The sequence below is a fragment of the Rousettus aegyptiacus genome, unplaced genomic scaffold (assembly GCF_014176215.1).
Source record: "Rousettus aegyptiacus isolate mRouAeg1 unplaced genomic scaffold, mRouAeg1.p scaffold_m13_p_4, whole genome shotgun sequence".
NCBI classification, from domain to species: Eukaryota; Metazoa; Chordata; class Mammalia; order Chiroptera; family Pteropodidae; genus Rousettus; species Rousettus aegyptiacus.
In genome coordinates, this window is record NW_023416307.1 from 21,003,681 (window position 1) to 21,026,918 (window position 23,238).

The window sequence follows — 23,238 nt, forward strand, 5'->3', positions numbered from 1 at the left end:
GCACAGTGCCTGGTAAATATCAGGCTTTTAATCCATGTGTGTTAAATAAGTGAATGAATGGACATGGACTATAGACTAGTGGTTACCAGAGGGTAGGGGATGGGGGAGGAGGGGGGAGGTAGATGTGGGAAAGGCGGTCAAATATGTATTGACAGAAAGAAATCTAATGATGGAAGGTAATGGAACACACAGTATAAATATATATATGCCTTATTGTTAAAATATACAGCCGAAACTTATTGGATTTTGTTAACCAATGTCATCATGAAAGGAAGAAAAAAAGAAAGAAAGAAAGAAAGAAAGAAAGAAAGAAAGAAAGAAAGAAAGAAAGAAAGAAAGAAAGAAAAGAGGGAGGGAGAGAAAGAGAGAGAGAGAAAGAAAGAAAGAAAAAGAAAGAAAGAAAGAAAGAAAGAAAGAAAGAAAGAAAGAAAGAAAGAAAGAAAGAAAGAAAGAAAGAGTCACACGCAACCTGCACTCCACCTTAACTGCTCTTGTCAAGGCCTCAGTGACTGCCACATGGCCAAGCCACTGCGGTGTTCTGTGCTCATATTATTGATTACAGACTAGAGACAGGGGAGTGTCTTAGGTTCCATTTATTCTCTGTTAACCTTATCGGGTTTACCAACATGTTGGATTCACCACAACACCCCCAGCAACCAGCACAGCAGAGACTTACTTAATAAGTACTGTTGGTTGAATAAACTCCTCAACTCTGATTGAAACAGGATGTGAAAGGAAAGGGAGCTCATGCAAGGATGGCGATGTCCAAAAAAAGAGAATACTTCTGGGGTAGAAATTTTAAAAATGGCTTTCAACTTCCTGAAATGTTTATCATTTCCATTTTGTATAATAAAAGAAAAATGTTTCATATAACTCTGTATATTCAAGTTGCTTTATAAAGAAAGAATGAACTTCATGGTTTTTGTTGCTGAGTTAGTTTAGTTTGCTTATAAACCAACTTCTACCTCAATTGGGTAGACAATGGTGAATAAGAGCATTCTCATTTTTCAAAGAAAAAAAACAAGTGAAATTTTAAATGTTTATACAAGCCAAACAAGACCCTAACCATGGCTACCTCATTCCAAATCCTGTCTCCTATCAATTTAGACAGTGCTTGCTTGTGAGAAATAAAATAATGATACATCTACCTCAACTTGACTTTGAGACCAGGATTTAATTCTTCTGAAGGACATTTAGCCCACAGGCATTAGTGAAACACAGAGAAGCTGAGCTCTGCAATCCCTTGAATATGTCTAATGACCTGGCATCTTGGGTGTTTGGCTGACCTGCTTTATAGAAAAAATCCAACCGTGACTGTGACTTTTCACAAAGTTGAACTTGAAGTTCTCCATGCTCTCTGGTTCTGAATCCCATCTGGCTGGTGCCAGGAGGATTAGCTCAGCTCCTCCCCTCTGGGGAAGGCATTCAGTGTCCTGTTTAGGAAACGTGATGTCAAGCCGAAAGAGGGTGATGAGCAAACAGGTGGGGCCATGAGCAGGCCCCAGTGAAATTCATTACATAGGTGTTTTCGAATAAAGCTTGGCTCAGAGTGGTCCAGGACAAGGAGTACCACTGTGTGCTGGGAGCCACTGTTACTTCAGCTGTTTGTTCAGCATTTAATATGTTTATCTTTCTGCTAAACACATTATTGATGATTCATCTCTATTAAACAGCCACTCCGTGTGAGGCCTGGCTCTGCAAATCCAACACACAAAGGCAGGCAGGCCTTCTATCCTCAATGACTTTACATTCTACAAAGTCAAAACACATGCTTTCTCTTACTTCTCACTTTAGTGAGCAAAGTATCAAGTTCTGAAAGGGGTTAATCATGTGTTCTTTCATCAGAAAGGAACCATAAAGCAATAAAAGTAAAGAAAGAACTTAAGGTGGTCACTGTGTTTTAATATCACTTAGCATTGCTGCTGCAAATGGAAACAGAAAGTCAATTTACCCAAAAGTACCATCAGCTTCCAAACCATCAATATATCACAGTACACTATTACGTTATCACCAATGTCAAAGTAATTATATTAACCAAAAAATATTTGCATTAAACTTCTAAGCTTTGGGCAGGATGATGAAAAGACTACAAAACGTTGAAAAGCAGAGATACTCATGAAATGCTGTCTGGCCTTCCACAGAAATTGTTCGAGCCATGACACATGTGATAAACCAAGGAATGGCGATGTACTGGGGAACCTCGCGCTGGAGTGCTATGGAGATCATGGTAATTTCATTTCTATTTTCACATGGCCACTGAGCATCTTATCACAGGCGTACCTCATTTTATTTGGCTGCACTTTATCTATTTTATTTTATTTATTTTTTTTACGCCTACAGCACCTGGACTTCCTAGGTGTTGCTGCACTTTATCGCACTTCACGGATCCTGCATTTTTTACAAATTGAAGACTTGTGGCAACCCTGCGTCAAACAAGTCTATTGGCGCCATTTTTCCCATAGCATTTTCTCACTTTGTGTCACGTTTTGGCAATTCTTACAATATTTCAAACTTTTTCATTATTGCTATATTCGTTTGTTATGGTCTCTGCAATCAGTGATCTTCTTCGTTACCCTCCACCAGCAAAAAGATTACCATCCTGCTGAAGGCTCAGATCATGGTTAGCATTTTTTAGTAATATTTTTCAATTAAGGTGTGTACACTGTTTTTTTAGACATAATGTTCTTGAACACTTCATAGACAACAGTATAGTATAAACATAACTTTTATATGCACTGGGAAACCAAATCATCTGTGTGACTTGCCTTGAGACACTTACTTTATTGTGGTAGTCTGGAACCAAACCCACAGTGTCTCCGAGGCATGCCTGTATTGTCTTTCCAGTTACCACGTGTAAGTTGCAAGACCTATTGCAATCTTTCTTCACAACCGCTATGGCACTAGAACTTTATGATTAATTCTGTCACTATAGAGATGGATATGGGGCCGGATCTCATCAGCTCAGAATAGAACAGGGAGGGTACAGGAGGCTAACAGGAATCGTGTTTTAGCATGTTCTTTGGTGGCAAGAGGATAGACTGAATTTGTCAGCTAATGACACATCGAACACAATATTCTAATTTTTTTTAAAACTATTAAATAACTATATTGTACATTACATGCTAATTACAGATTATTTTTTTAGACATTAGTCTAAGTTTCATTTCTTTAGAAACCCAAAAATAATCAAACCACATTTTCTTTATAATGGCCTATAAGTCACACTTTGACTAATTTGCTCTGGGCTTTACTTAGTCCAAACTCTCCTGAAGAATAGTAAGGATTTTTTTGCCTTTGGTATTGCTCTTAATGAAATTGGCAGTCATAACTTTCCTTATTATTTGGCATTCTACATGTTTTTTGGTTTGTACTAATTTCACTAAAATGAAAATTTCTCATGCATACAAATCACAGAGCAGCCTTGTTTCTCATCAGTATAAACCCACTTACAATCTGATTTCTCCCTAGGAAGCCTATTCTGTAGCCAGACAGTTCAACATGATCCCTCCAGTCTGTGAACAAGCTGAGTATCATCTTTTCCAAAGAGAAAAAGTGGAGGTTCAGCTACCAGAGCTCTACCATAAAATAGGTAATCTTCACAATCAACTTTACTGATTATTTTTAACAACAGGAGGATGGTAATCTGGAAAACAAGAGTTACTGAAATGCTTTCCCAAATGTCTCTCATTAACAAAGAGATATAAAAGCTATGCATTCTAGAGACAATAGAGGAATCGAATGTGCCCGTGTGTAGTCTACAGGGTAGAGAGAGCAGAGCTGTGAATTGTGATTGACATATAAGCTATACTCAGCAGGTGTTCAAAAATTGCACATAGAATGAAGAGAAGAAACCACAAATGAACTCATTTTTCATAGGGGGCTTGCTGGAGCCTAAGCATGCATCTTGTAATAGATTATGACTATCTTTCCAAAAAATATGGATATATACATCTATATCTCCTATTTTGTGCCTGGAACTGAGTCAGACAGAAGAATTCAAGAACTGACAAGCCAGGCAATATACGGTTGTGTCGGCAGACATGATTTCAGAGGGAAAAAAATATATACATAAGATAAATACATGAATTTTGGACATCAGAAAAACATTTTTAGGCTTATTTATCAAAAACAGTTTCAAGACATAACTTGCTTCCTAAGAAATAGAAGTTCACATAAACAGGAAAACGCCACGTAAGGGGAAAAAAGGATAACCAAAATTCAACAACAATTATTGTTGCCATCACTTATTGTGTGTTTACAATGTACTAGGCTATGTGAATCTGCTATATATCAGGCACTATTTAGGCACTGAGTGGACAAGCAAAAAGCTAAATTTCTGTGCAAGAAAAACTGTTTGCCTTTGAATATAAAAATTAATGTGAATTTTGGACATCAACAAATTATGAATAAGCCAGTTTCAGGCTAGTTTATATGGCCTGCTCCCTTATAACCAACAGTACATGTTTAATTAGTTTATAAAAACAAAGCACAATTTGTAAACACCTAAATTTTAATAGAAAGATGTCTGCTGGTCTTAACTGCTTTATCTGGCCAGCTTTTCCCATAACTAACCAAGTCCTGCTTCAACGCCCAGCACTTTGATCCCAGTTTGCAAAGCAACTTTTAACGTCTTCTTCCTTCTGTAGGAGTTGGAGCAATGACATGGTCTCCACTTGCCTGTGGAATCATCTCAGGAAAATACGGAAATGGGGTGCCTGAAAGCTCCAGGGCTTCTCTGAAGGTATTTCCCTCCACCTCTGGAAAAGAGTCTGGGGATGGGAGAAGGATGAGGAAAGGGAGGGAAGAAGATGGAATAGAACAACTCTGTAGCAGCCTGTGGCTTCCGGCTCAAGCAGAGCATGGCCTTGGCCTGGCAGTGTATGCTGGCAGGCTGCCCTGAGCCCTGAGCCCTGAGCCCTGAGCCCTGAGCCCTGAGCCTGCCAGAGGTCTCTGCTCCTCGCCAAGCATCAGTCAGCCCTTCACAATTCTCCTCTGGGAATTTGGGGGAAATGCCCAATGACCTCCTTGGACTCGCCGGGGGCTCAAATCCCTGCACTGTTATTGATTCTTATGTTTAAAAAGGCATTTCATTCCTCCTTTGAAACTGATGAAATATAAAATCCCTTTTCTATATAAAAGGATCTAATTTTACTTTTCTTGACAAAACAAAATTTAAGCCAAAGAAATTTAATCCACATGGGGCAAACCGGTTGTAACTCAGTACGGTTTGAGGTTGGTTGACATTTTTTACTGTGTGAGGGTGGAGGGTCAGGAGGGAAGGTTCAGAAATCGGAAACACGGACACTTCTGACATGGGGGCTCAAGGCTAGCATTCGCAGAGATCGATTCTGGCTGCCACGTCTTGTAGCTTAACTTCTCTGAAGTATAAAGATATCGAAGATCAATGACATCAAATGACCTCCATGCAGAACACCTTGATGATTAATTTATTGGAGAGTACTCCAAGCATCTCTCCTTATTAATAACATGTCTGTTTTTAAAAACTTGAGAAAATGTGTAATAACATTAGAATCACAAATTAGTCTGGAAAGTTAGGGGAGAGAGACAGACATTTTCAAAATTCAGACAAGCCAAAGGCTCCTAAGAGGAAGTGGAAGTCTGAAACCCTCTTGCCTCCATCAGCACAAAGTTAGCAGAGGTCAGCTGGAGTTAGGTCCAAACTACCAACCCTTTAATCACTGTGGCCGGGACCATCATGTGCTTGCCTACTCAGACACTTTCAAGGTCTGTCACTTTCCTTTCTGTCTCTACTAGCTTATTTGTTTTTTAAAATAATACAATATAAGCATGGTGACAGGGTCCTATTTCTAGTTTTGCATTATCACAGATACAATTATCCTAGAATATTAAAAATGGTCTTGCTTCTGAAAACTGAAGATTGTTCTGAACCAAGTCTAAATAAGTTAGCAAAGAAAAATTAAAAAGCATTTTAGAGAAGAAAGAATAAAAGGATGAAGGCAAAGAGAGAATAAAGAAGGGAAGCATTGAAAATTACAAGTTTACTGAGCATCTACTATATGCCAAGCACTAGGCTAAGTATTTTTATTCATCTTCATTTATCTCACAAAGACAAATGGATACTGGTGACTTTTAGTCAGTTGTAATTAAGCATATTGCCTTAAGAGACGTTCTGAGAAATTGAAAGTACTTTCATGTGTGTTGGATATTTGTTCTTAGACTATCCTTATAAGACGGTAGACCTTTTTCCAGATGTAGAAATGGAGCACAAAGAGGTGAGATCCCAATCCAAGGGCATAAACTCATAATAAAGTTGCTAATAGAACCCACATCTTCTGGCTCTCAGTTTATCTCCCCTAAACCCAGTTTTTTAAAGAAAGGAGAAGTAGCTACCCTATATTTGGAGTATATGATTGACTAACTTCTATCATTGTCTGGGAAAAGCTTACAGATACCTGGAAAAACTTTCACAAATGCACTAACAAAAGGAGAAAGAAAAAAAGAAAAGGAAATACAAAATAGTTGAAGATAGCTAAGCCCAAAAGCAACTCAGAAAATATTTCTATTTTCGACTTCTATGAAGTCAGCTCGACATCCATTTTGAAACATCCTTAACAATAAACAGGGCACTCAATGGATGAAGGGCAGCCAATCACAAAGCACCCTTATGTAGAGCTCCACACTCCTGAGGCTTCCTAAAATCATCAGTCTGAGTATTTTCCAGACCAATACATGTGCACTTAGGAAAGCCACTTGAGTAACTAAAGTAAAATAATAATAATAACAATAATAATAATAATAGCAGTAGTAGTAGTAGTAGTAGTTGTAGTAGTAGTAGTAGTAATGGGGAGAGAGAGAGAAGGAGAGAGGGAGGGAGGAAAAAGATGAGGAAGGGAGAGGGAGAGAGAGAGAAAGAGAGGGAGGGAGGGAGGAGGAGAGAAGGAGAGAGAGAAAGCAAAGCAAGTATCAGGGTAACTTTAGAAGTGAATGAGAATGCTCATATTAAAAAAATTTAACACAGAGCTAGGTAAGTAGATTAAGGAGTTTGCAACTTTCATGTCTCCCTCAACATCCCTCCTCCAAGAAAAAATAAATGACTGGTGTTTCACATTGGCTGTGGTAAGTCATACCAATAAAATAAAGATGCTAATATTTTGTATTTGTTGTAAATATTGAACTGTATTTAAGGGATAAATTAACCCAGTGTGAAATATACCTATCTTTTAGACAGTAATGCTATCCAGGGTTTTCTGGGAGGCTGCGTCTGGCCTACCACTGTAGTAATGACTTCTAAATCAGTGTCATCAGCTCTGACTTCGCTGTTGAGCTAAACACCACTACTTCTTCGTGTCTATCAGGTATCCCCAAGTGGCCGTCAGTGGGCATTAGTCGTGCCCAATGGAATCTATCCTCACTCCCCAGAACCTGCCCTTCCTTCCTGGTTAACAGCACCTCCACTGACCATCTGGTCACTGCAGTCAGAAGCCAAGGCAGCATCTCAGATTGTCTCCACTTCTCCCTCGCTCTTGTCCAACGGGGGAGCCACCCCTCTAGTCCACATCTTGACCCTCGACAGGCCATCCCCAAATCTTCATTGTTTCTAATCTGATTTGTTGCAGTAACCTCTGGTCTGGACTATCTGATTTTTTCTCCTTTTCTCAATTACCCACCACTGTGACCAATATCATAATCTGATCATATCATAACCTTGCTTAAAATCTTTCAATGACTTATCCATCACTGCTTATAGGACAAAGCCCAAACCCCACAGGAAAGGCACTTAAGGAAATCCCCTGGTGATCTAAGTTGGGCCCATTTCTCCATTTTTGTCCCTTCCCATATCATTATTTTGTTTTCCACCCAAACACAATGTACCTTTTTTTGCCCCCAAGAAATGTGCTTTTCATCCTGCTGTGGAAGCTCTCCTCATCTCTAAAGACAAACATTGGTTGTCTGCACCTCTGTGAAGCCCATCCTCACTTATAAAACTGAGCTATTTGTATCTTCCTCTATATTCCGAAAATACTTCTTACAGAGTCTTAGAATTCTCTGGTTGCAAGCAAGAGAACTCAATTTGAACTAATTTCATCAAAGAAGGGAAACATATAGACACTTCTTGGGTAAGATGACTTGAAATGACCTCAGAGGTGACTCCAACCATCGATAAGAATTTCATGTTGTCAGGATTCTCTCTATCTCTCATCTTTCTCTCTGCATGGGGGTATCATTTTCTTCTACTGCAAGGTAGATTGCAGGCATACACCCTTAAAGACATGTTACCTGAGGGAAAAGAGATCTTTTCTTTATCAGATTCAGTCCTGAGAAGACGGGCCAAGCTTGGGTCATGTACAACCTGTTAGGCCGATGATGATGGCCAAAAGGTTAAGGTGCTGTGTGCAGCTCCCATCATGCACCATTGTCGGGTATTTTCTGCAGGGAGGCAGTACAAATATGGCTTCTGAGGAAGTCTCTGAGCAGGGCACCCCAACGACAAAACACTTCTCAAGTCACCAATGATTTGTGAATACTTGTAGGACACACACTGAAACTTATTCATGTAACTCATCACAGAGCCTGGCACACAATAAGGACTCTGTAAATGTTTGTTAATAAATGCAATGAACCATAACAGAAGATCAACAAAGTCTGATCAAGAGACCTGGTGTGTATCTTGTAAATAAAAAGTTTAAATAGAAATGAAAAGGACAACGAAATGTATAGATAGCTCTTCCCTGTTGTTAGCAAAATGCCTTGTAAAAAGACCATAAAAATATGTACCCCTCCGTCCAAGGAAAATAAAGATGCAAAGCTAAGTGAATCGAAGTAGGGGAGAGGGGCAGTCCAAGTACTCCAGGTGTTCACATTAAGACACTAAGGGTATTGCACATTACGGTCTAATTTCAGAAGGACATTTTTTAGCTCCAGTGCTTTACCTAGAGATTTCGACCTTACTAATGAAGACCGCTGCTCTTTTGAGCCGGAGACTTTGACGTTTAAACAGAAATAGTCAATGATCTTGGATACTAAATTATTCTAAACAAGTTCTAGAGATGAAATGTGACTGATTCTGTCCATGGCTTTCTAGTTGCTGCCTGAGTTCCAATCCCAGATTACCCAACTGGGGAGTATGGAGCCAATCTCATAGACTATTCTCACTCCAGTATTGTTACCTGCAAAATTGGGACATATAGATAATGGTCACAACATTGGAAGAGAGTAATAAAAGAGGCTTTAGGAAAATCGAGAATTTTTTGAGTTATGCATAAAAGCAATAGACCACTAATCTGTGGAGAAAATCTCTTTTGATTGTTCCTTTGGCAAATATTTACTGAGTGTTCCTTCTATACCGGGCTCTGTGCTGAGTGCTGAGGATACAGGCATAAATTGGACAGCCTCATCCCTCAAGGAGTAACCTGGGGACTTGTTCGAGAGACAGACATATTAAGGGGTGAATTACGAAACAATGTGGAATCCACCAGCACCGTGGACTCATGCAGGACTGTGAGCAAAGTCGTACTGCGTGAAGGAGGGGGTGCTCCATCTGAAACGCTGAGATCTGTTTAACCCTGTGGCGCTCTGGTGTCTCAGATCCCTCCCTCGCCACCGTATTGGCTGGGCTCCCTTCTCTATGCCAACCAGTGTGTCAGGACAGGTGACGCTGAGATGAACGAGAATCCACTCCTGCCTTCCACTTAGTTAGAAACTTCAACATGTAATCAAATCACTATAGCAATGGGGTACGCAATGTGATAGGGTTAGAAGAGGAAACTTCATCTTTCCATTCAAAGATTGTTGCCCAGAGTCAACAAGCTAGTTTATTGAGCAAAACCAAACACACTGCCAATCCTCTTACATAAAACACTGGTTTTCTTCCATAATTAATTAATATTTTAATTAAGTCTCATCTCCTCCCTATGCTAACATTTTCCCACTTATAAAGCAGTTAAAGTTATTATTAACATTTCCAAAACACTTTTGTTTCCTTCAGTATGAGGAAAGCAATAAATACTATGCATCTAACCTTTTGAAAAACCTTATTTGTTTATGTTTTCCAATGACTAAGACAATAACGAGATTCACAGTGTTGATGGTGGAGAGAGAGGGACTCAATAAATATTTGATGTTTGTTGCTTTTAGTAGTCTGCCTATCAATATGGTGTGTGCGTACATGCGTGTGTGTGCATGCACGTGTATGTACACACATGCACATGCACACAAACTCGTAACTCAATCCTAAAAGTAAAAATGCATTGCATATAAGATTTGAAAAATAGAGTTCCATCGATTGATAAATAAACCAACCATTCTTTCTGTGTGTGGTATATATTAAAACCTTAGGAACTCTCTTAGTTATAATAAAAAACAATTGTTCGAAAAGCATTTGGCTATTGGTTTTCAACCTTTTTTATTATTATTATTTGAGTAACATTTAGAGATAGTGGTCCCCTGAAAGATTTTATGGAACTAAAGTGAGGACTGGTGACGTTCTCCCCAGTGAGGGCAGCAAAAGTAAATTTAGGGACTCCCTGACGTGCCCAGTACCCTAGCCAGGGAAGGCTGCACTCATTGTAATAACTGTCCACCTCAGCATCACTGGCACCAGCTGTCACCTCCAGGCCACCCTTCTTCCTGGAAGAAGCCGAGTTTCCCAGAGCCGAGGCTGAGAGAAGTCGTGGCCACCTCCCTAAGCAAAGCCTCTAGTGAGGAGCCAGGCTTCATAAGCCTCGAGATCCAGGAGGCGAACAAATGGGGGCAGCTGGCCCTTTCTCTTTTTTGCATCTGCAAAATCATTCCAGAAAATCAAAATAAAACATAATGTGGTTACCCTATTCTTTGGAAATACTGTCTTAGAAGGATTAAAAAAAATCCTTAAAAAACATTAAAATTATGTGAGTGGAGTGTCTGCGACAACGGCAGGGTTTTCTGCGGCTTTGGAGCAGGGAAAGTCTGCGGCGGCAGTTACGTCAAAAATACCCGTAACGGAGAAAGTCCACCTTGCCACACAGTGGGATGCTGCTATTATTTTCATTAAAACAGACTAACAGATTCTCACAAATATTCTTTTCCTTTGGGGGTTGCTACTTTAATGTTTGCTTTGTACGGAAGAGTCTACTGCTCCATTTCATAGTAAGAGCTGAACCTTCCGGAAAGCAGGCCATGGAGAAGTTCTAATAGATTTCTCTATGTTTAGAAAATTAAGCTCACTTTATAGTCTACAGAAAAGAGTAAGTCATGTCTCCTAAGTTTTAAAGAAGAGTTTCCCATTTTGAGTTTCCTTACTCTGTTAAATTTCATGATAGAAAAGGTAATATGCATTTGGGAAAGTCTTTATCCACTTAAGATTTTAAAATGTTCTTGTTACCTATCAGTTCTACCATATCTACTTCTGGGAAAGAACTGAGAAAGCTAATGATAAAGCACCATAAGAATACAAAACTGGGAGTAAACTGAAGGCAAGAGGAAGATAGTTTACAACTATAACAAGAATGTAAGATAATGACTTCCTTTGAACAGAGAGCTTGGCACCCAGCTTTCTTAACAAAAAGGAAACATAATAGACCTTGGTGAAATATAAAAAAAAAATTTTTTTTTTTTTGCTACATTCTAAAATCAGGCTATCGCAATAAGAAACATCATTTCCTCCACTTAGCAAACTGGATATAGCTGAACAAATGTGAGGATTTTAACAACTTTTGTGCATGCCCATGGATTTGTTGGTGAATATTAGTTAAAGTTAATCTATTTCGATCTGATAAACACGAGTGAGACGAAGGGGAACAATTTCTTCGCATGAAGGCACAGGCACCCCTGTCAGTCACCATGAAACATAAAGGTCAGAGGTGAGGAGACGCCAGAATTCACCATGAGGTTCTTACATTTTATTGAACTGTCTTTGACGTTACCAGACATTAATATTTAAATATTCTTATTCCTAGTGCTACCAGTGGTTGAAGGAAAGAATTGTGAGTGAAGAAGGGAGAAAACAGCAAAACAAGTTAAAAGACCTCTCCCCAATTGCTGAGCGTCTGGGCTGCACACTCCCTCAGCTAGCTGTTGGTAAGTCAATAACTGCAGAGGGGCTCTGCTGGAACACAGAAAATATAGTTTTCTATTGTTGATCCACATCTCTGTCATGATAAAATATCTACTGTAGGGGCAGGCTGATCTCTGGAGCATAAACTCCTGATTAAGACTTTCTGTAGTGATGTTTTCAGAGTCCCTGAAAAATTTCTATGTGCCAAAACACTTTCTGATTTTCTCTCCCTCTCTCTTATACCACAGTTTAAACAAGAACATGTGAGTGAGAACACAGGCATCCTCACAGTGTCAGGGGTGAGTGGCCTCTGAACTGTGTAGGACAGCCATTTCTTCCGGCTCAGGTTTTCAACTCTCTTGAAGCTTAGGTAGGGCAGGGTGAGAGGCTGAGAAGCATTGCTGTGTGACAGGCCCAAGGTAACTGCCACATGAAAAGCCTGTCCTAGAGGAGCAGCTTCACCCTGAAACTTCAGAGGAGACATGAAAATCAGTCCACTAACACTGTGGGGTTGATGAAAGGTCATGGTCGCCGGTAACAACTGAAAACACTGTCCAACGGAAATATCATGCGAACCACGTATTTAATCGTAAATTTTCTAGTGGTCATATTCAAAAAGTAAAAAGGAAATAGGTGAAATTAATTTTAATAACGGATTTTATTTAACCCAATAAAGCCAAAATATTATCATTTCGACATGTAATAAACATTAAAAAGTTATTGAGATCTTTTATAACTGTTTTTCATACTGTCTTCAAAATCCAAAATGTAATAAACACCTAAGGCATATCTCAATTAAAGCTAAACACATCTCATGCGTTCAACAGCCACATGTGTCTAGTGGCTGGGTGTTGGACAGAAAAGCATTTAGACTTTTAGTTCCCTTGCTAGGGGATATTTGCCAGGCTCTGTGATAAGCACTTTATGCCACCAGCTTATCTCCTTAATTGTCAAAACAATCCAATGAGGTGTATACTATTACTAGTCCTATCTTACAGATGTTAATGGAATATTCGCTATTATTGTCTCCACTTTACAAATGAAGATAAAAGTATTCCTGCGGTAGCTATGGGGAAAGAATAAAGCAGGTATAGATTCCGGGGGAAAAAAAAATCCTAAGGATTAAGAAATAGTAGGAATTGAAGCAAATCAGATATAGTAACTTAATGAGATAAAAAGCTCAAGACAAGTTCTATGCAAAGAAAATAATGTGACAGAATATTTCAGAGGCTTGACCCTTCTGAGATTGAAAGGCAGGGGAACAACAGTGGTAGTTAACGGTCATAGAAAGATGGAAATGAAGGGGTTTGGGGGTATATGGAAAGGGGATATCATTTACCTAAAAGTACATATATGATTGTTGCTTTAATCCTTTCTTCCAGAAAACAAACAAAAATCAAAGAATATATTTAATGTGATTAGTTAGTATCCCTATAGCTTTAATGAGCACAGTAAAAAAGTATTAGTATTTAACCAAGTGAAATATGCAAGTAAATCAGCAAATTATTTACTCTGCTATAAATATTCTCGTCTGTAAAATGGGTTTAATACATATCTTACTAACTTGTTGAGTCAAGGGAAATAACATATGTAAGCAAAGAGTAGGTGCTTTCAGGTAACGATGATGAGAATGGTGAGGTTTTTGCAAAGAATCGCCTTGGACCTGAAATTCTGTCAACCCCTAGCCATGGCAGATGGTCAGAGTAATAGGCACAAAGAGAAACACCTATTCTGGAAACAAAGTCATAAATACGGTTTTTCGGTAGTAATGTGAAAGTATTAAATTTACTCTGAAAGAGATAGAACACTGTCTTTCTAAAGAGGAAATCTTTACCAGATTTAGCCGTTCACTGGATGTTGGATACACATGAAAGACCCTCGTTACAGAGTCTGAGAATAAATTAAAACATGCTTTGTTTCTCCTTTTCCTCCCTCTGTGCCCTCAGATGTCTATCTTGCCTGTCATTTTTTTCTTTCTTTATAAACAAGCAGTTTTGTTTTTAACCTCAGACCTCTCAAACCAAGAGGGAAATTATTTCCAGGCGTATTACCTTTGATCTGCTAGAAGGGTGTGGGGGAGGTAAAGTCCTCCGCTGTGGGCCAGCTCCCATCTCACACGCCCGCACAGGACCCCACATGCACACCTTGCAGAGAGGCATTCAGTAGTGTCTGTTTGGTGACACTCGGTTAGATGCTAATTATCTAGAATCATCTACATGTGTTACCTCTGGTGCTAGCTAGTGCTCCTCTGTGGGTTCTCCTACATACACCCTGCAGCCCAGAGTGGGGTACTGGCTATTGCTGATAACAAGTAGTTTATGGGCAATAATTTTCCCTGTATGCTGCTTTGGCCTCGGAACTTCCACTAGTGCCAGTTTTGAGGCACTAAGTGTCAAGCAGGAAATAATGCAGCCAAAACAAAAAACAAAAGAACTGGAGCACTTGGCTTGTTGCCTTTATAAGCATTATTTTGCCCATGTGGAAAGATTGCCTTAAAAGGCCTGACTGCCTTAAAAGGCGTGAGCATGGTAACGGCTTAAAAGTATTAGCTGACAGCAGGGCCTTGAGCAAATGGGGCAGAAGAGGTGCTCGGATCCTCTTCCATCCACCAGCCATTCATGCCTATGTTTACTAAGTGCTTACTATGTACAGGTACTTAGCTGGGTGCTGAGCATCCAACTGCAAATAAAACACATCTCACAGCCTGGTGGGCGAGTCAAAAAAATAGATCATTTTAATACATTGTTGTAGTAAAATAATTGAGAAGGTTTCAGCTGGCGTAGGGGCTCTCAGATCAGCCTGGGATTTGGGGAAGGACTTCAGGAGAAGGCAGTTTCCGTGGGGAATCTCCAACAACAAGTGGATAGTGAAGTAAAGGAAGGGAGGAGGCAAAAGAACATTCCAGACCAAGGGGACTGCTTGGGCCAAGGGCTCGAGGAGGTGAAAAACAATGTGATGTTTGGGGTTGGAGAGGATTTACAGATAGTTCAGTGCTCCCAAGGCACAGAGCTCCAGGCAAGGAGGAGAAGCTGGAGAGTGGGCTCAAAAGCAAGGCTTGCCAGGGTGGGAAATGGCAGCTTCATCTTACAGGACAATGGTTACCTAGGGTACGCCTCGAGGAACACGTAGCCAGGCAAGTGACATGTTCAGATTTGTTTCAGGAGAAAGCTGGGTAGGAGTGGGGGTGGGGCACAACCCAAACGAGAGGTAGGACAAAGAGCTGTGCAGGGGAGAGACGATGAGGGCCTGAAGGAGGGACGCAGACGGCTGAACCGGAGCAGCGACTCTCCAATGTGGTCCCCACATCCACACAGTGAAATACTACTCAGCAATCAAAAGAAACGATACACTGATACATACTATAACACGGACGAACCTCACAATATGTTAAGTGAAAGAAGGCAGACACAATAGACCCATATCGCATGATTCTATTTAGATGAACCATCCGGAAACAACAAATCTATAGGACACAAAGTAGATTAGTGGTTTCCTGGAGTTGGCCGTGGGAATGGGATTAAGTGTACATGGGCATGGAAGAGTTTACTGGGGTGACAGAAATGTTCTAAAACTGGATTTAAAGTGGTAATGGTTACACACTTGATATAGCAACAAAAAAATTATTGAATCGTACACTTAAAATGGGTAAAATTTTTGGTATGTAAATTTCACCTCAGTTTAAAAACAAACAAACATGGTCCCTGGATCAGCAGCATCGGCATCACATGAGAGCTTGTCAGAAAGGCAGATTCTCAGACCCACCTGGAGCTTCTGAGTCAGAAAGTTTGGGAGTGGCACCCAATAAATGGTGGTTCCCAAGCCCTAGGTGATCCTGATGCATGCTGAACTTTGAGAACCGCTGGATAAGAGACATTTTAGAAGGAATACTCAACTAGATTTGGCAATTAAGGGGAACATGGGACCGGAAAAGGATAGTCCCTAAGTGTAAGTCCCAGGTTTCTGGGTTGGGAGGCCAAGTTGTTGATGATGCCACCAAATGAGATTGGAAACACAGGACAGACAGGCTTAGTCGTAAACAGCAAGAAGTTTGCAGGGCCTGTGGGACACCTAGCAGGGAGACACTGCATCTATGAGCATAGAGAAACATCTAGTTCCAGGCAGCTATGAACTGAGACGTCTACTGTAACCACAGGGAGGTCCCTGGAGACTTTGGTTTCTCACATGGCAAGAAGGGGACTGGGACGTAAGGAAGAAGGATCTAAACTGGCCTTTCAGAAGTTGAAGAAGGGGTAGACAGGGTTCCGTAGTGTAGTGGTTAATACGTCTGCTTTACACGCAGAAGGTCCTGGGTTCACGCCCCAGTGGAGCCACGGTCCATGGTCTATGGCCATGCCACCCTGAATAAGCCCGATGTCTGATCTCAGAAGCTAAGCAGGGTAGGGCTTGGTTAGTACTTGGATGGGAGACTACCTTAGAAAGACCAAGTGCTGTAGATAATAATAATAAATAACAATAATAATAAAAGTTGAGGGGGTGAAAGGTAGGACAGTTGCTAGGCAGGTATGAAAGATCAAAGGACGCTTATTTGAGAATGGGATACACTTGAGCTCATTATATTGATAGAAAAGATGATACTACTAAATAAAAAATCCGGGGCAGGGGGTAGGGGAGAGGTAGAATATAAATCAAGTTCAAGAAAAGATAAAAGGACAAGACAGATCCTGGACATGGTCTGGCCTCAGGCAGAGCAGCACAGGGCAGCCTCTGAAACTGGGGCATGTGGATGTGTACTCGTGTCCACGGGAGAACAGGGAATTACGGTATGCCCCGCACGATGGTCTTAATTGTTTACAAAGAGTCGGAGGCCAAGTCATGGGCTGAGAGCAAGGGACAGGGGATGATAGAGGGTTTAATGGTAGAAGGTGCCAGAAGGCAGGAGAGGAGTGAGGGGTCTGAGGACTGGTGAGAGTGAGATAATCAACAGAATGAATCTTGTGTGAGGAAGAAAGAGAGAGCCAAAGGGGGCTGACAAGTAGAAACAAAGGAATCAGACATTCGGAGTCTACGAGGACTCTGTGTAACAGCTGAGGGAAAGTGGGAGCATGAAAAAGATGGCAACACGGGGGATTGTGGGCCCGCATGGACCTAGGAACCCAGACGTCTGCCAGTGAGCACTGTCGGGTGTTCTCAGGAACGAGAATGTGTTCCTGGGGTGGGAGGCGTAGCTGGATCGGATGCCCCTGTCACTAGGGCAAGGCCTCAAGTAGGAAGCACAGGAGCACCTAAGCCCACAATTCAAATGCACAGATTCCACTAAATCCTCTCAACAGGGGTGCTGCTGAGGTTTTTAATCTTGGAGCACAGTCCATCCTCATTTTGGCAACAATGGTAGCTACCGTGGTGGTGTTTATAAGCTAATCAACATTCAGAAGAGCTTTGATGTCCTGACCCAGTGTTCTCTCTTCCTAGCATGGTGCCTGAGAAACGAGGGTGTGAGTTCTGTGCTCCTGGGATCATCCACTCCTGAACAACTCATTGAGAACCTCGGTGCCATTCAGGCAAGTACCAAGGCCCTTCCCAACAAACTCCAGGGACTGTCATGGTCTCTGAAGATGTCCCTGGGCAGTGTCCCTCCTCATGTCACGGCTTCCCAGTTGCATGAAAGCCTCTAACGTAGAGTACAAGCTACCTGCTCCACGATGAGGGATGGAGGGGAAGAAGGACAAAGGCCCAAGAGGCAACAGAACTGTTACGGCGCATGGATCCAGGAATGTCCTCTCATTAATAGGCTATGTTCTCCGAACTCATTTCTCAGGACAGTTTGTTTCTGTGGGACGTCATTCCATGACCCAAGCAATGTTACACCTGGTGGCTGGGTTCCCATAAAAGCCTGCTTAATAACCTGCTTGAAATATAATAGCCATAGGACAACATACGTACCTCACGTATTCATTCGTTCTTTCCACAAATATTTACCGCTAACCTACAGTGTGCCACACCCTTTGGAGTGTTTTAAGAGGAACATGCTGTTTGAATTTTTAAGACTGCTCTGGCTGCTGTGTGGGAAGTAGAATGAAGGCTAGGACAGTTGTCCAGGTGACAGGTGATGGTGGCTTGGACTAGGTAGGACAATAACCATGGTGGTGAAGTGGATGCGTTCTGCAGGTTCTGGAACTAGAGGTGGGACTTGCTGCCAGCCTGGCGAGAAGAGGGAGGAACTGAGGACTCCCATCGTGTTAATGCAGAGTGTGCACTGCCATCCTAGGGGCAGTCGATATGCCTGGGATGGTCGAGATGCTACTCCTGGGCTGTAGAAGTACTCCAGGTAGCTGAGAGTGTATTTCAGAGGAAAACTGAGTCAGTCAGCTTCCCAAGGCATCTCCTCCCCAGCAAGACTCTGGCTGGTAGCAAAATAGGACCTCCATGTCAAAGGGTAAGAGGAAACGGGTGTAGTCCGAGCAGAAAAGCTGCCACTGTGGGCACTTACCGTCCACTCTTCCTTCCTACTCCTACCTCCCACAAGCCCAGCACCTAAGAATCTACCCTGGGAAGCTACGACTGGGCCCGCAATGCAGGAAAGTAACCCGGGAGGCTGGGGGTTCCCAGCAGTGCTGGGATTGGGTAAGGATAGAGAGCTGCAGTGCCAGAAGTTGAATGGAGACATTTCTAGTGGGCACAGCAAGGCAGCCGCTCCAAGGGATGAAATGTGCCTAACGTGTGCATAAACTGGAGGGGCAAATATAAACCAGAACCTCAGCAGTTGGGGGAGACCGGAGAGGAGAAACCACAGCTGCAGGCAGCCCGCCATCCTCCCCCCTTCCACCTAAAGAGTGGAGAGAACTGACTGCCTCTCCCTCTCTACTCCACGAGCCTCAAAACCCTTCTGAGGCCCCCATCGCCTACTGGGGCTCGTCTCCCCTGGAATCTAGTCCTCTGCCTGCAGTGTCCACCACCCCAGCTGCCGAAATCTTGCTCCAACCCCAAGGTCCGACTCAACAGTGGCCCAACCCTGGGAGGACTTCCCTAATCCCCTCCCAGCCCCCAGCAACACTAGCCAAACCACCCCTTACCCGCCAATTATTCCAGCCAGTGGAACGCCAAGGTTGCAACACTGAGAGCCGGTGAGGCGTCTGTGTATCTGTAGTAGATGAAAATGTTTTAAAATAGTTGTCAACATTTAAAAAATTAGGCGTTTTCACATAAAATGCTGAATGTATGGCTTCTCTTCATAATTTAGGCCTTGCAACACTATAGATACATTTTTTTCATGTTCAAGAATTTTTATGGTTTCATTTTTTTAAATGTTTAAATCTCTGAAATTTATTTTGGTGTAATGAATGAACTTCTGTTTTTTTTTTTTTCCTCCCTCACAGAGCTAACCCACTATATTTTAGACACGAAACTTCCAACAAATCCAAGTTTCTAGATTTGGATCTCATGGTTGCAATCTCTCTTTAAATGACACATTACTTTAGATCCTCGGAGACCTCAGAACTGGTGGGAAATCAAACTGTCCCTTTAGCTTCAGATAGGAAAACATTAACCAGAACCAGTTTCCCAGGCTGAGTAGCTCTACAGTTCTGCCAAACCCTAAGGTTTCTGAGGCCAGCACTTGAGTGGAGACAAAGTCACCCCAGGCAGCACGATTGCAGCACAGGAAGGGCGCGACTGAAACCTCAGAATTGGTCGTCATAATTGTATTTCACCGCAGTCTCCACACAGGGTCAGACTATTCCTGCAAAAAAGTCTGGCTTTGTCCCTTGTCTTATGGTGTAATATGTGCCCTTGGCCGCCAGTCTCACAATAAATGCTAGCCCTAAATGATCTCATCCTTTCCCAGGGTTTCAATTAGCATACCCGTGCAAATGACTTGCAAATCTTCAACTCATCCTCCTGCTACTAGCAAGTTCCACAGCTGCACTTCCCGGTTGCCTACAAGTCATTTTCACATGGCTAGCTCAGGCACCTTAAACTCAACACATCTTATTCCAAACTTATATTCCAAACTACTACTCCTGTGGATTGCAATCTCAACAATCGACATCGGTATCTTTCTAGTCACACAGTCTTGAAATCACCATCATCCTCCAAAATGTCTCCTGCCCCTGTCCTAGTTAAAGCTCTTAGTGTCTCCGGCTAGGGCAGCAATAAATTTCTAACATATGTCCCCTTTCGATCTCTTCCCAGTCATCCTTCAAACTACCGCCAGGTGTCTGACAGGTTCGCTCCCAGCTGAGGAGTCCTGAGAGGTCCCCCATTGTCTACAGAATAAAGTCCCCACTCCAAAACCTGGCATTCAAGGCCTTCCACACTCTTTACTCAAGCTTCTCCTCCCCCTATGCCTACCATTCCCATTCACTTCACACTCGTATCACTCCATTTCAGACGTTTCGCTTGTCATGCTATCCCATCTACCTGAGCTGCCCGCTAATCCCTGGACATCCTTCACCAGAGTTCTGACCACCAGTGGTAAAGGCTCTCTCACTAGTCTCTACACCTGTGCTGTTCACTACGGTAACCTTTAGCCACACGTGGCTGAGCACGAGCAAGGTGGCTAGTTTAAATACATGTGTGCCGTAAGTACAAAAGGTATACTGGATTTGACTTAGTACTTAAAAAAAAATGTAAAGCATCTTAAGAATCTTCTCTACTGACTACATGTTGATATGATGTGTGGGGTACAATGGAGTAAAAACATGTATTAAATTCACCTGTTTCTTTTCACTTTTATTAATGTGGCCGCTAGAAAATCTAAAATTACATTATGTGCCTTTCACTGCGTTTCCTCCTGGGCAGAGCTGTTCTGGATATTCTGTATTTCTATGAGCCTTCATTTGTACTTTATGCCTTCATTTATTCAGTCAACCAATAATTATGAGCACCAACTATGGGCCAAGCGCTTACAGGCACTGGAGATACAGTGGTGAAAAAAAACAAGGTCCCTGACCTCAAAGAGTTTACAGTCTGATGAAGAGCTTATGTTCCAGTTGTGGTTTATAAATGTATACCAGTCTTGATGGCTTGAGCACAGAGAACAACTATTAAGTACTAACCATATCCTTTGTACTTCTGCTCTCAGGTTCTCCCAAAGATGACAACACACGTGGTAAATGAGATTGATAACATATTACGCAACAAGCCCTACAGCAAAAAGGACTACAGGTCATAAGGCAATGCATGAGCCATGGGAGCTGCATGGTTAAAATATCGGTCTATACCGGTACAGAATGGTGTTACTAGCCAGTCTTTTACATCACTTAGCAGCCTACTGCTCAACCTCTAGTGCCCCCGGATTCTGAGGTGTCTGCTGTCGCTACCACTGTGCACCTGAATTACGAGCACATCTGAAAACTCACGACTAAGAAAATCCATTCTATTTTCTTATCTTGGACTGGAGTCGCCTGTTCTTGCTTTGCTCTGCACACATCACGCTAATGCAATGGAAAGTATATTGGGGGAAAGACACATTACCTTCAGGCATTTAGTAACACAGAAGGCTATACAGATATATTTTTGCAAATGAAAAAACTCCACAGATGCAATGCGGATTGCATTAGGAAGAGCAGGCTATGTTCGCTGAGAAGCCTTGCTTGAGAGAATAAGCAGAAACACTTTCACATTTTTTTCTAGTTTCACATCTCTGTTAGCAAGAGTTGTTTCACTTATTCAAAACTAAAATTCCTGGGTATTTGCTTCTGTAACCTTTTAAATATTCCCTGTTGCCTGGCCCCAAGAAGGACCCTGTATAGCAATTTATCCAAGGCGTCTATTAAGATTCTAATAATGCTATGTCCATTTATATGTAGAGATGGTAAAAGGATGAACACCCTAGTCTTTAACTAGAGATATTATGGTAATTTGCAAAAAGGCAGATTACACCGCTATGGAGGCTTAGTTTTGAATAAATTGTATTCCATCTGCAATGAAGTGTTCATTTTTGACATTTTATGAAAACCTGCTTTATATTTTTGACTGCTTGTAGGCACAGCTTCTGCAAGTTTAAATATTTGAGCTTTTAAAATAAATATACACATGCTCAGTTCTTGTAAGTAAACCTGTAAAATACCCAGAAAGACAAATGTTTGCTGTTTAATTAGCACTGGGATTTTACAATACAATGCTTGGTGTTTTTGGTAAGTTATTACATGAAAGTTAGTCATGGGCTTCATGAAATTTTTCACAACTCAGCATATGCTGGGTGAATTAACTTATCCAATGAAAAGCAAATGTTAAAGAACTTCCTGATTCTATAATCACATTGTGTGCACTAAACCATTCGCATGAAAGCTCACTGCATGGATTAAAGGGGCCTAGCTTTAGTGCACTCAGAAGCCGAGATCTAGCCCGGCCACTATTGGCTACCTACCCTCATGACTATTCCACTTGAGGAAAATTATGAGACTACATTGTATACTTGTAAAGGAGAAAACATTTTTTTTTTCTTTTTTGGAGTGTGTGTTGGGGGTGGGGGTCCTATAACTCTATTTGAACACCTGAGCATGTACAAATTCTAATTTTCTAGCCAGCAGGTCCCTCATATAGAAGAAATCGCTTAGAGAATTACAAAATATACTATCAACTTTAAAAGTTATTTTCTGTCATCATTTTCAGTTATATATTTCATGGTTAAGTTCTAAACCTTAAAATGTTAATGTGAAATACCAACAAATTTTCTTTTTGATTACTACTACCCATATTCAATTAGGGAAACAGTTTGGGGTTTTTGCCCAAAAGTATCAGATTGACAATGGAAATGGGATTATTTTTTAGTTGTTCATTGTATATTCAATCAATCCAGTGAATTACTGTGTGTATAAATGAGCTGAAGTTGTCTACTTGGAATTACAATTTAGCTTATTAATTTGCTTAGAGTAATAAAAGCATTTTGTGCATTTAATCTCACAATTTGTTTTTATCTGACCTTCCACTGTAAGGCAAAAAAATATATACATATGTATCACCACAAAACAGACATTAAGACTCATTTAAATAAAAATTATGTTGGCAAGTAAGCTGCACTGAATATCTAAACAGAAACAGTGGTGATCCAGATTTAAACTGCAATCCAAACTTTTTTCCTTATTGATAGAGTAAATGATTAGCTATTAAAGATATCATTTCCCACTGGGTTTTAGAAACACTCTGCACTAAGTTAAGGCTTCTCGAAAGCATTTGAAAGAGCCTGCAAATTAAATATAAATAGTATTGCTTAGCTGTAGGAACAGCTAGCTTTTTAACAGACGAATCAGCTGCTATGGCAGATA

The 23,238-nt window shown here is 41.2% G+C and overlaps 1 protein-coding gene and 1 pseudogene across 4 annotated transcripts in view; both read left to right on the forward strand.

The window, feature by feature from the left end:
• The window catches only part of KCNAB1 (potassium voltage-gated channel subfamily A member regulatory beta subunit 1), a 300,767-nt gene extending 277,792 nt beyond the window's left edge, over window positions 1-22,975 (forward strand). For 2 of the 4 annotated variants that reach the window (XM_016138700.2, XM_016138701.2), the window contains exons 9-14: window positions 2,142-2,227; window positions 3,469-3,589; window positions 4,647-4,741; window positions 11,916-12,036; window positions 17,444-17,532; window positions 21,054-22,975. In XM_016138700.2, coding sequence (XP_015994186.1) covers window positions 2,142-2,227; window positions 3,469-3,589; window positions 4,647-4,741; window positions 11,916-12,036; window positions 17,444-17,532; window positions 21,054-21,143 — 602 coding nt within the window. In that variant the 3' untranslated portion in view covers window positions 21,144-22,975. Of the gene's footprint in view, window positions 1-2,141; window positions 2,228-3,468; window positions 3,590-4,646; window positions 4,742-11,915; window positions 12,037-17,443; window positions 17,789-21,053 lie in introns of those variants that run through there. The other 2 variants (XM_036220020.1, XM_036220021.1) reach the window with 1 other exon arrangement.
• Window positions 16,354-16,470, forward strand: LOC118602065 (annotated as a pseudogene).
• Window positions 22,976-23,238: the final 263 nt, after the last annotated feature.